The 11,497-nt window shown below is 52.4% G+C and overlaps 4 protein-coding genes and 1 non-coding gene across 5 annotated transcripts; 1 reads left to right on the forward strand and 4 right to left on the reverse strand.

Annotated features, from left to right (window-relative positions):
- Nucleotides 1-1,939: 1,939 nt before the first annotated feature.
- On the reverse strand, nt 1,940-2,818 carry EI97DRAFT_454849 (uncharacterized protein; the record flags this gene model as incomplete). Its single annotated transcript, XM_033800583.1, has 1 exon — nt 1,940-2,818. One exon carries the CDS (start codon nt 2,816-2,818, stop codon nt 1,940-1,942), a length of 879 nt encoding a protein of 292 aa, XP_033657441.1.
- Nucleotides 2,819-3,568: 750 nt separating this feature from the next.
- EI97DRAFT_429675 (Vps54-domain-containing protein) lies at nt 3,569-7,400 on the reverse strand. The gene is made up of 3 exons (XM_033797496.1): nt 6,943-7,400; nt 3,996-6,882; nt 3,569-3,944 (listed from the first exon to the last, which is right to left on the reverse strand). The coding sequence occupies exons 1-3, from the start codon at nt 7,190-7,192 to the stop codon at nt 3,746-3,748; spliced, it is 3,336 nt and encodes a 1,111-aa protein (XP_033657442.1). The 5' UTR covers nt 7,193-7,400; the 3' UTR covers nt 3,569-3,745.
- Nucleotides 7,401-7,857: 457 nt separating this feature from the next.
- EI97DRAFT_105189 (uncharacterized protein) lies at nt 7,858-10,077 on the forward strand. The gene is made up of 2 exons (XM_033792924.1): nt 7,858-9,251; nt 9,301-10,077. Exons 1-2 carry the CDS (start codon nt 8,046-8,048, stop codon nt 10,015-10,017), a joined length of 1,923 nt encoding a protein of 640 aa, XP_033657443.1. The 5' UTR covers nt 7,858-8,045; the 3' UTR covers nt 10,018-10,077.
- On the reverse strand, nt 10,014-11,190 carry EI97DRAFT_105153 (P-loop containing nucleoside triphosphate hydrolase protein). The gene has a single exon (XM_033792923.1). The coding sequence runs from the start codon at nt 11,071-11,073 to the stop codon at nt 10,138-10,140; it is 936 nt and encodes a 311-aa protein (XP_033657444.1). The 5' UTR covers nt 11,074-11,190; the 3' UTR covers nt 10,014-10,137.
- A 188-nt stretch (nt 11,191-11,378) lies between these two features.
- EI97DRAFT_t19 lies at nt 11,379-11,486 on the reverse strand. The gene has a single exon. It is a non-coding gene; the product is annotated as a tRNA-Lys (tRNA).
- Nucleotides 11,487-11,497: the final 11 nt, after the last annotated feature.

Here is an 11,497-nt window from a genome sequence, read left to right on the forward strand (position 1 = left end):
TGGACGACGAGTGAATGTTCTCTGGTTTGATGTCTCGATGGACGATAGGTTTTAGAAAAGCTGCAATTCAGCTTTGCCGTCTTTGGATCGAGTCATTTATCTTCAGGAAGATGGGATATTCGTAGGTCGAGAGGAAGCCGTACGTGGAGAACTTCTGTAGGCGGCGCGCATGTAATCCACAACTTGGCCAAGAAGCGTCCGAAGTCATTTTCTCCTTTCCCTTCCGTCAAGTCTTTCTGTCTGGAATGGAAGGCCGAGCAGTCGCGGAATCATCGAAGGGAGCAGGAGCCATAACATGGCTAGCCTGACAGTGATGGCGTTGCCGTCCCCTTCGTCTTCAGTGTCCAATTCGTCGAGTCGCCATGGGCGATGAGTTCGGAAAAATGCAATTCAGCTTTGCCGTCCTTGGACCGAGTCATCAATCTTCAGGAAGACGGTATACTCGTAGGTCGACAGGAAGCCGTACGTGGTTCTGTAGGCGCGCATGTAATCGACAACCAGTCATCTTCAGGAAGATGGTATATTAGTAGGTCGAGAGGAGCCGTACGTGCGTTCCGTAGGCGCACATGTAATCTGAATATGCGTGTCCAAAAGGCCGATAAGAGCACCTGTGACCTATTGGACAGAGCGAAGAAGCGTTTTGTGTGCTTGGTAGAATTGACAAGTATGGGGAAGGGAGTTGTCGCAAGATAATCGTATATACTGGGGTAGGTAGGTGCTCTCGTGGCGAAGTCCAATTTGGGATGATGATCCAGGGGCAGCGCGGGGAATATTTCGTACTAAAGACGGTTCCGCAGCGTAGAAACTCAGCGTGTCGGCGGTGAAGCGGAGTGACGCCGCAGATTCTGCGTGCAGAGCCTTGTGAAATTCGCAAGGATGGTGGACTGAAGGGAGCCAACAGGTAGAAGGGACGCGGAGTAGGGGCAGTTCGCGAGCCGGCGTCGATGCTTGTCGTATGAAAAGATAAATGAGGGTGTAAAGATGGATGAGAATGCACCTAACCACCTTGGAATCAGCCGCTCGCGTGATCTGACTGGCGTTCCCCGCTAAGGCATACCGTGGAGAAGAGGAGGCACCAGACGGTGCAAGGTTGGCGCAGTTGCAGCGAAAGAAGGGAATATATAAAACAAATGCAAGGTATCTATCATATATACAAGGACGTCAAAGATGATTCAAGGGGAGCATGCTGATATTGCAAGGTAGAGGTGAGGATTCGGATGCGGGTGCGAGGAACACTTTATATCATGAACCCAGTCAAGAGCCTTCTTAACCAATTGTGCGCAATTTCGCAGTGCGTTTGGGCACTTGCTAAGACAACAATCGCACGGATACGCAGCTGTCCTCACGGTTTGTTAGTTGCACTCAAACTCAGACATCACCCCATGGCTTCTAAGCGCATATGCACAACTTTATTGATTGCTAGGCAACTAGACAAGCGGGAAGAGTCAAGACATGGAATATTATTGTACTATCAAACGGAAAAGTTTGCCCATTTTGGGAAACAATTACTCTGAGCGCACTCATGTGGCTCTGTAGGGATATGCAACAAGCGGTGCAGTGCAAACAAATGAAGCGCTTCTAGAAAGCGTGTAGAATGGCTTGGTTTTAGGCGGCTGAGTGTTTGCTTGTGTTTACGGGCGGTTGCAGACCGATGCACTCATGATCGGATACCCTCTGGAGCTTGGACGGCGTACAACAGCCGTGATGGCTTGAAGCCGTCTTGAGTGGGAGTGTGACGGTTTTGACAAGCTCACACATGCCGTGTTCGTGTTGCAAATCGGCAGTGTCTCACTGCCAGGGCCTGAACACCTACCACCCCGTGCGCGGATCGCGGTTGCAGACATCCGGCATACTAGCAAACAGCAAAAGTCACGGAGGCAAGAAGAGCAATTCCGCTGGCAGCGACAAGCCCACCAAAGATTGCCAGGGCTGCACTACATCACCCACCGATTTCACCGGTGGGCAGGTTTGCGTCCCCGTCATCCTGCAACCACGCAAGATGTGCAGCGGTTCGGTAATGGAATGGGCGCACTGGCATGGGCGAGATAATCCTGCAACGGCGCTGCTGATTGTCTTGGTGTGGTGGAAGTTGGGGCTCCGTTGATTGCAACGGGGTGGAAAGGCCATCAACGGGGCTCTGATGTCCAGCATCGAAGTCTCTATGACGAGCTACTTCATCCCAGGCTTCTGCCTCGTCACGCAGGAAGAGAAGCAATTCCGCTTCATGGTCCCAGTAGTTGTGAGTGACGCTCTCGTTCGCACTGTTCTTGACTATGGAGAGATTGAGCACTGAGCGTTTGCTCGCCTCGGATCCCAAATGTCCTGAACGTAAAGCCAGTTCAACCGAGGCCAGCTCATGTTGAGATATTCCAGCATGCTGGAAAGAACCCCGAGGGATGGTCCCATGCGATTCCGTGTCTAGTCCGGCATCGGTCAGGGGGCTGGGACCAGTACCTACCTCACGTGCCGAAGTCTCATCTTGAAACCAATCCCAGGGGATGGTGTCCGCTTGCTGTGAATCAAAGCCCCCTTCGGCATCCTGGAACGAGCCCCAGGAGATGGTCTCATCTGAGTCTGGAACTGATCCTGGCTGGACCGTACCCTCTACCATTGCTTCCTCATCTTCCAGAACAGGGTGGGATATCTGGCGCAGTCCAGTTGGAATTCGTTGTGTTCCAGGAAGTGAGTAGCCATTTTGCGCGTGGACAGTCGAAGGGTAGCGCTCAGCTGAGTATGAAGAGACAGACGTAGAGCATGGCGACGTACGAATCGAGAAACACGACTCGTTGTCGTCGGTGAGGAATGTATGCCCACTCATAGCGAGAAGATTTTAATCGACCAAGCCCTGAAGCTGCTCTGGTAGACGACGAGGGCGGAATCGCGTGTATCGAGTTATGGGAGGAATCGGTTGGAAGAAACCCTGGCTATTCTGAGGATGAATCGAGAGTCGCAGTCTCTTTTATGATATGTACATTGTGCAGCTCGCCCGATGAATTCGCCGATAGAGCATAAATTTGTTATGGGACAGCGGGGACGCGGCCGTCGGGTGAAGCGGGAGCAATCCAGACCAATAGAACGGTCTTGGATAGTGAAATCTGCGGAGAAGACAGCGGCAACAAGAGAATTGTTCTTTGACTTTGTATGAGCGATATTTTATGGAAGCGGGAGGCGAGCAAGATGTTCGTTATGGACCAGTGTGGAGGAGCATTCTCGAGTCGACAACGGACTATGCTGTACATCCCCCCTAGATGCGCGGACCTCAAATGGTACCGTCATCTCTTAGTGTTATATCCTCTGCTCACTGCAGGGAGGAGATATATGAAGGGTAGGGCTTGCATCGAGATAACTCTTCCAATCTCATGCTCGAGACACTGAGGCGTCCACATGCAACTTTCTTATACAACTAGACCTTTCATCCCCTCGTCGATCTTGCTTAACAGGTTTGAAGAAGCATTTAGCCCAGACTCCGGAACTTGATTCAAGGTTTACCACATATTAGTCTTAGCACATGAGGCATCACCCTTTCACTGGCACGGTAAAACACGAATAGTCTGTAGGCTTGTGAAAACAGGCATAAGCCGGCTTGGATATCTCTTCGCTTAGCTATAAGCTAAAACACGTCTAGCCAAGTACTCCCAAACACCTTGCTCGCTCCAAATATGTACAAACCCATGCAAATGCGACAGCTAAGAATTATTGTTCCAAAAGGCAGTCCAGGCCAGAACTCGTACACCATAATAGACATTCAGGAAGAGTTACCGTCGGCGTTTGCGGCCTCAGACTCTGCCGCCGGCTGCGGCTCGTCGACGTTGGCTTGTTCTTTCTCGGGGGCGCTTACAGCGACCGTCTTCGACTCAACAAGTTGCATTAGGTATGATCCTGTATTGCCAACGCCATCAATGTGATTGAGACGGGTTTTGAATAGTTCGGCGTCGCGGAGCAGTCTGGAGTACATGTAAGATGAGGATCTCTACGGTTAGAAGAGACATGCATACCTTGATTTACCGGGAGCAGTCCTCACAGCAGCATCCTTGAAAACCTTCCCCAACTGCTCCCTGTAGCTCTCAAAAACCGAAACCATAATCATACGCACAGCGACGTCTGCGAGATATTTGCTGATGACCTTGTGCAAGGTCACGGTCTCCTTCGTTAAAGTCTCCATATTGGGACTCACGTCACGCTCAGTATCCTCATCCCATTGAATCATTTCGAGGTTACGAACGTAGATGGCGGCTCGGTTGCTGAGGAGATCGACCAATTTCTCGTGGATGTTGGCTTGTTGGTCATGAAGCAAGCGCTTAACATTGTCGAATTCAGCCAGGAATGCCTTTCCGTTTGTGCTAGTAGAATGCCGACGTGCGCATTCCCGAACATAGGGTAAGATAGCTAAGAGGAAACTCAGAGTCTGAGATGCAATGGCAAGGTGTTTAGTGGTGATGTTTTTGAGACCAGCACTCTGTCTAGCCCCAGCTCCTAATATCAACTGACATAGCCGTGAGTTGCAGAGCTTCAGGTAGTCACACAAGCCGGTGCAAACTTCCGCCGTCATGCTCGGGATAGTAGAAAAGAGTGTCTCGAAACGGTCGAGTCCTCGGATGGCGACAGTGCATGATCCCGGTACAAAGTACTTTTGCTCATCCACGACGGCCGGCTTTGAGCTCTTTGGCTTCTCGGCAGGAGCATTACCGTTGGCCACTTCAGACGCTACTCCGTTGACCTTGTTATCTTCCTCATCCAAAAGAGCACCCACTCGAGACCATTCAGGCGGGTCATTAGTCATACCGCCCAGAATGCGCGATAGAACCGCCATATCCGCATCGTTGAAATCGGTAGGATCCCAGCGATCGGAATCCATGGCCTGGATTAGAGTTTGCTTCTCTATATCGGCGAATTTGGCAACGAATTCGGTGATGTGAATGTTCACCACACCTTTCAAGGCCGTGCCTGAGCGACCAGATACCGCTTCACATTCATCGGCAAAAAGTCTGCACAAGTTGAAGTATCGAAGGAATCGATCGAGAGGAAGGCTGGCAGTCGCTTCCGATCGCACCTTCAACAACTTTGTGATTTGCGTCTGAGCTGCATCGACAGCCTGTCCCAATAAGCTCGACATATCCATGGCTTGCATGAGCTCTTCTTGAAGCGGCCTCGCGTCTCCGTTGTATTGTCCGTTGCCCAGGTAATCGTCGATGCTCCCGACAGTAGGACGAGGGGAGCGCAGTCCTCCGCTGGAGGGTGGAGGCGTAGTGACACCGCTGGTAACATCCAAAAGCACCTTCACTTGCACGCTCAGCCTCCGTAATGCTTCGCCGATGTCAGTGAAGATGTTCACGAAGAACTCCTCGGCATCCGTGGGATCCATGGCACGGATGTTTCGAGCCAGTATCGAGTTTTTGTCTTGCTGAGAATACACGCGGCTGCTTCTTGTGGAGACCGAAGTCATGGATTCCGCATCGTCATCGGTGGAGCTGGGTAGATGACGTCGAATGAGCACCTTCATTTCGCGAACGATGGCGTCTCTGAAGGCCGCGCTTGCTTGGTTCGTATAACTAGAACTGCTAAGACCTAGTAATGTAGCCCGCAGTTCATGGCGAAACTTTTGAGTCGTATTCATATATGCCGGTAGCGTTGTCGACTTGATCTTTCCCTCCGCTCCACGGCCCCTTTGGGAGGATGCAACCCACCTCGTCAATGTATCCTGAGCAGACACACTTTTGACATGTTCACGAAGATCGCCGAGGAGAGTTTCCAGGAACCTAGCCTCAAAACCTTTTCCAATACGGTATCGCAGTTGCTGGATGCCCTCCCCAACTCCCTCTAGAGCTCTCAGTCTGCGGAGGTCGACGATAGTGGGAGGTAGCCTCGCCGGTATCCAAGACGTATCAGTGATCTCTGTTTGGTCTATAGATCCGGAGATGAGTCTCTCAACGATGCCAAGCCGTGCTGCGGCCACCTCTAGATCACCTTGATCCACCATTTCGTCGCAATGTGAGAGACCAAGAACTACCCCATGAAGCTGGTCCGTAGCATCGGCCAACCGTTTCAGGTTCTGCCGACGGCGCTTCATCTCCACGATCTTCAGGCCGCCAACCGCCATTTGCTTATCCAGTCTTGTAAGGTCTTCCCTGACGGACTTTATCTTCGCTACCGAGTCTGATGCTTCCGACTGCAGTTCGCGCAGCGATCCAAGAGCTGCAAAAAAGGACGTGGATGCGGTGGAGATGGAGTTTATAAGGTGAACTTCTACAGTGTCCATGTACCAGGATAACTTTTCCTGGAGTATGGCATTGGTGGCAAGAGCCTTTCTCCCCGGAGGTTGAGGAGCTTCCAGCAAGACGTTTCCAGCCTGTATATCATCGCTGCTCTTTACATGCGGCGGGCGCACCACCTCAGACCTTTCGCTCACGATGTCGAACGTGCGAGGATTCTCGAGTCGGAAATTCTCATCGAAGTATACAGTGGGTATCGTTGACAGGGGGGTCACCGTCGCGGCTGTACGCTTCTGACCACTCATCCGTCTCTTAGGTCTCGCTGTTGCCGCCGGAGGAAAAGCGCCTTCTGATAGCTTAGGAGTCGAGGATGAGCTAGCTTGCATTCCTCTTTCAAGCGTATCCGTAAGCTCATCTTTCTTGGAATCTCTCCGTAGCGATTGCGAAGCCTCATTTTCACTCTCCGCTTTAGCCCGCTGAAACGCATCGTAGATTTTCCCAATTTGTGACAAGTATGAAGTAAATGCGGATGGTTCGACGTGTGGGATGTTGGGAAGAGTGACCGGCGGAATGTCCTTAGTAGATGGCGGCCTATGATTAGATGCTACAGAACCGGCAGTAAAAGGCACCATTCCTGTCCGAACAATTGGGGGTTGTAATAGGGTCGATATGGCTAATCGCCGTTAGCAATGCAACTGGCCAAGCTGGCCACAATAACGACCTCGGGGCATACCATTGTGGCCTTGTTCTCTCACCGCCCCCATACTAGCTTTGTAGGATGTGTCCAATGCTCCTCCAACGGAGTGAATTGAGCTTGCCGTCGATCCACGGCGTGGTTGGTGCCGACCACTGGCGGAGCTTGCGCGGCGGAACCAATCATGCTGTTGAGGGAAGGGAAACTGCGTCTGCTGCTGTGGAGGGGAGCTGAGGAAGTCAAGGCTCTCTGTCGACCTCCGCGGGCTCCTCGAAAGGGGTGAAGACATGCTGCAGGCGGACGGGGAGGGTAGGCGGCGGGAGTCGGAGGCATAGGGATCGCAATAGGCTCAGCACTGCCACTATCTCATATCGAAGGCCGAAAACTGTCGGGAAGCTGGAGGAGAGCGTGACGGAGCACAGGAAGTGGAATCAGAAGTCCAGGGTCCAGTCGGAGTTATCAAACATCAAACGTCGAATCTCGACTTGACACATCCGCGTTGGGGATATGTGAATAGCATGCCAAGACTTCCTGTTCGGGATAAAGAAGTGGCACGTGCACTTCCATCCATCCCGTCATGCCTCCCATCCCCACTTTCGATGTTAACGAAGCCAACCTCAACCCTCCTAGCGAACATCTGTAGGAAGACACATATACTCCGACTTCAAATCTGAATCAAGGGTCACCGGTATTGGCACTTCTTCTTGCGGCCCTGATCTCCACCCAGTTGACTTTGCAACTCAACCTCATCCCACCATGCTTATCGAAACATTCACTGAAAGGTTTCTCTGGTCACCGCTTCTTTCCGCCTCTTCTGCGACCGCAACTCTCCAGAATGTCGCTTATTTATTGGCTGGTTCATGAGATCGATAGGACAGTATCACGCGAATCTCATCTACAGTCTGTTGGGTAAAATCGAGTCAATTGTCTTCGAGGTAAGAGTGGCCGCCTGTAACCCGGAGCCCACCGCTCCTATGTTTATTTCCTCACCTTCTTCCTTCTATATATAAAGCCATATATCTCCTACTTATCTACCTTTTCCTCCTCTACTCCTTCGGTCTAATTATCTCCACTCTCTCTTCGCACAGTCTCTATTTACCGGTTTCTCTCTCCGCGTTATCTTCAAGTTAGTCCAATCCGTTATGCCCGTGCCAATCTCTCCGGAGCTTGGGTTGGGCCCCCCAGCTCACTCCCACGGTGGCTCCATTGTCGATATGGACAAAGCAGCCGCTGGGGCAGTCAGTGGCCTTGAGGGCACCAACAGTCGTGCCAGAGCGAACGTTGCAAAGTCTACTGCAACATGCGACCCGATGGATACTACAGACTTAACCGAGTCTCCTGAACATATGCCAGAAGAAGCAGCCGTGGGCGATCGGAAGATTCCTGAGCGCTATTGCGGATCCGCGACTCCAGCAGCAACTCAGGCTCAAAATACTACTACAAACACGGACCTCCTTGAGCCAACGGCAGAGTTTCTTGAAGAAGAGCACGGCAGTAGTGACAGTTCTGGCGTTGGACAAGAGTACGATCATGAAATGCCTGACGTCTCCGAACATGGTTTTACAAGCGAGGGACCGCAATATGATGAAGTTGAGGAGCAGGATGAGAATGTGGCAGACGCCTCCTGTACCGATGACCCGAGCAGCGCACTCAGTGCTGACATCTCGTATGAGCAAGAAGAGGACTCAAGTCCCGCTCCGGTTCAGCACCTCGGGAAGACTTCGCATGCATCTACTCACAAGAGCAGACTGAGCAGTATCAACCCGCATCACAAGCGCCGCGAAATTCGCTCTGAAGACTCAGATCAAGACTCGGAGGAAACTACTGATGGCTCTTTTGGGCTCACTAACAGCGATGCCGACGATGAGAGCGAGAGTTCCGCTTACGAAACAGCAGACGAGGTTCGTGGCGACCTGGTGAAAGTCGAAACACCTGAGGAATCCCAGCAGCAGATGCCAACAACCGCTGCGGATCAAAGCCGTGCCCACGCGCACCGCAGCCTTGTGGTCACGCTTCCTGTCTTCATCTACAAGGGAAAAGCTCGGAAACAGGAGGCTTCCGACACGAGCTCCAGGAAAAGTCTTTCTCCAGTGCAAGGCTTGGATGTAAAGACAGAATGCGAGTCCGAGGATGATGTGCCTCTTATCCAACGCTCTCGCTCTCGCGAATCCCCAGCAGCTCGCCATCGCTCGAACCTCTCTGGCATATCTGGCACTTCTCGTTCTGCTCAGCGAGTGTTCACTCCGCCTACACGTACAATCGGTATTAACACTCGCAGTCCAAGCCACAGCAACGAAGACGAAGCTGGAGAAGATGAAATTCCAACGATTTCCTGGAAACTTCCTGAGGTGACCACCTTCCCTCCCCCTCTAGCATTCTTTACTAACTCCACTATAGTACGAAATCATCATGGATAATGAGCCCAACTCGGACGCTCCCGTCGCCAAAGTGTCTCTGCCTGGCTTAATTCGTGAACACGTTATTCTCAGTCTTGACTACCCAGATTTGATGTTCCGCCTCATCAAAGAAGTATTCCTTCCCTCTCACGCTCGCACCTGGACGCCACCGAACCGCGACCCCGAGCCGAAATATTCCCTGCTGAACTTTTGCGTCATCGCCGACCTCTTCGTCGCTGTGTTCGTCAACTTCCAGCAGGGAGAAGTAGGTGGCGTGCTTTCTGGTATGGGTGGTGTGGCCCCTAAAGATGCGGACCCGGACCAGGTCTTCTTTGCGGCGATCGACAAGTGGCGGGCTGGCATGGCGATGGAGAGGAAGAAGTATGACACTATTCGCGGGGTCCAGGAGTTTTGCGATGTCGGACTGGACGTTCTGTGGTGGATCAAGGAGAACTGGGGTGGTGAGGAGGAGAAGCCCAAGAGAAAGGAGCGGTCGGATAAGGGGAAGAAGAGGGGACCGAGGGCGAAGGATGGTACCGGTACGAAGGCGGCTGAGAACACTCTGGTTGCGAAGGCGAAGCCTGCGGCTAAGGGCCAGGAGAAGAGGAGGGGCAAAGCGGACGACGCCAAGAAGGGAAAGAAGGCTCAGGAGAAGAAGGTGGGCAAGGCCGACTTGAACAAGGTGAAGCGCGGACGCGTTGCAAAAAAGCAGAAGTAAAGCAGGAGCGAAAGCGAGTGGTCATATGTGGTGGTTTTTCATACTAGCAGCCCGCGTTGGATATGCGGACGCTAGGCAATAGGGTATCTTCAATTGGTTAGCAGAAGCTATAGGATTATATCAGGCGTCTCGACTCTGTATGTCAGCGACCACCCTTGACACTATGCCATCAAATAACGGGCACAATGAACAGCTCCGGTACTTGTCCACAAGCAGCCCCGAAGTGTCTGATGCTTGTCCGCCTTCACCTAATTCTTTCCCTCCCACAACAGTCCCTCTAGGATACACCGGCCGCGTACCCTCTTCAATAAGCTGCACAAAAGCAGGATCAATAGGAACACTCCCCAAGAACGGCACTCCAAACTCATTCGCCATGACCTCCCCTCCTCCCTTGCTAAACACATTCGTGCACTCGCTGCAATTCGGACACACGAATCCAGCCATGTTCTCCACGACCCCCAATACCCGTATACCCGTCTTCTTGCAGAAATTCAACTCCTTCTTCACATCCGATATCGCAATCGCCTGAGGCGTCGTCACCACCACCGCACCGGAGAGTTGATTCGGTGGCGCCCCCGGCTCATTCGTCTGCCGGAGCAGGTTCTCAATAAGGGAGATGTGTTCGTCAGAGGTTCCGGGCGGAGTGTCGATGAGCAAGTAATCCAGCGGAGGCCACAGCACATCGGTAAGGAACTGCTTCACCATCGCCGTCTTCTTAGGCCCCCGCCAAATCACGGCATCCTTCCTCGAGGCCAGGATGAAGCCAAGAGACATGCACGACAGCGCTCCTATGTGTGTTTCCCCGTCCGCTGTGGGGAGCGTTTGTGCGTCGTGGACGGGCACGGGTATCCATCCACCTGGGGCCTGGCGTACTTTGGACTCTTCAATGCCGAAGAAGCGCGGTATGGAAGGGCCGGTGAGGTCGATATCGAGGACGCCGACGGTGTGACCTTGGAGGGAGAGGGTCAGGGCGAGCTGGGTTGTGATGCTGGATTTGCCGACGCCGCCTTTGCCGGAGAGGACGAGGACGAAGTGTTTTATGTTGGTATGGACCATTGTGAATGATGGCTCAGTCTGGCGCAGCAGGGAGGGAGCGTTTGTGAGAGAAGAGCACAGAGCGCGACATTGTATTATTGGTGTGAAGGTTGGACTGATTTCAAAGCGTGCTTTGGTGGCGGAGAAGTGTGCTTGGTGGGGCAAAAGAGTTGCTGCGTATTTGCCGTCACGCTTGCGTAACCTTAGTCCTAACACCGGTTTGCAACTAGCGCACGTGATATCGAAAAATTCCCCCTACCCGACACCGAACTCCGATATATCCAGCACCACAAAAGGTTTTGCAATAAAAAGAAATGCACCAAAAAAGCCCGATGCGGGGGTCGAACCCGCAACCTTGAGATTTACCGAATCAATCGTTCTAAGGGAACGTGAAAGCTAAGAGTCTCACGCTCTACCGATTGAGCTAACCGGGCTGGCTATTTGA

Source organism: Westerdykella ornata (assembly GCF_010094085.1).
Source record: "Westerdykella ornata strain CBS 379.55 unplaced genomic scaffold EI97scaffold_2, whole genome shotgun sequence".
Lineage (NCBI taxonomy): Eukaryota > Fungi > Ascomycota > Dothideomycetes > Pleosporales > Sporormiaceae > Westerdykella > Westerdykella ornata.

Excerpts from the sequence above, each read along its gene's own strand:
- EI97DRAFT_429675 (XM_033797496.1), bottom strand. The coding sequence starts at position 7,192 with ATGTCTTCACCCCTTTCGAGGAGCCCGCGGAGGTCGACAGAGAGCCTT. Across the intron at positions 6,883-6,942 it reads GAGAGAACAAGGCCACAATG|CCATATCGACCCTATTACAA; the intron begins GTATGCCCCGAG and ends AACGGCGATTAG. Across the intron at positions 3,945-3,995 it reads ACTGCTCCCGGTAAATCAAG|ACTGCTCCGCGACGCCGAAC; the intron begins GTATGCATGTCT and ends CATGTACTCCAG.
- EI97DRAFT_105189 (XM_033792924.1), top strand. The coding sequence starts at position 8,046 with ATGCCCGTGCCAATCTCTCCGGAGCTTGGGTTGGGCCCCCCAGCTCAC. Across the intron at positions 9,252-9,300 it reads TTTCCTGGAAACTTCCTGAG|TACGAAATCATCATGGATAA; the intron begins GTGACCACCTTC and ends ACTCCACTATAG.
- EI97DRAFT_105153 (XM_033792923.1), bottom strand. The coding sequence starts at position 11,073 with ATGGTCCATACCAACATAAAACACTTCGTCCTCGTCCTCTCCGGCAAA.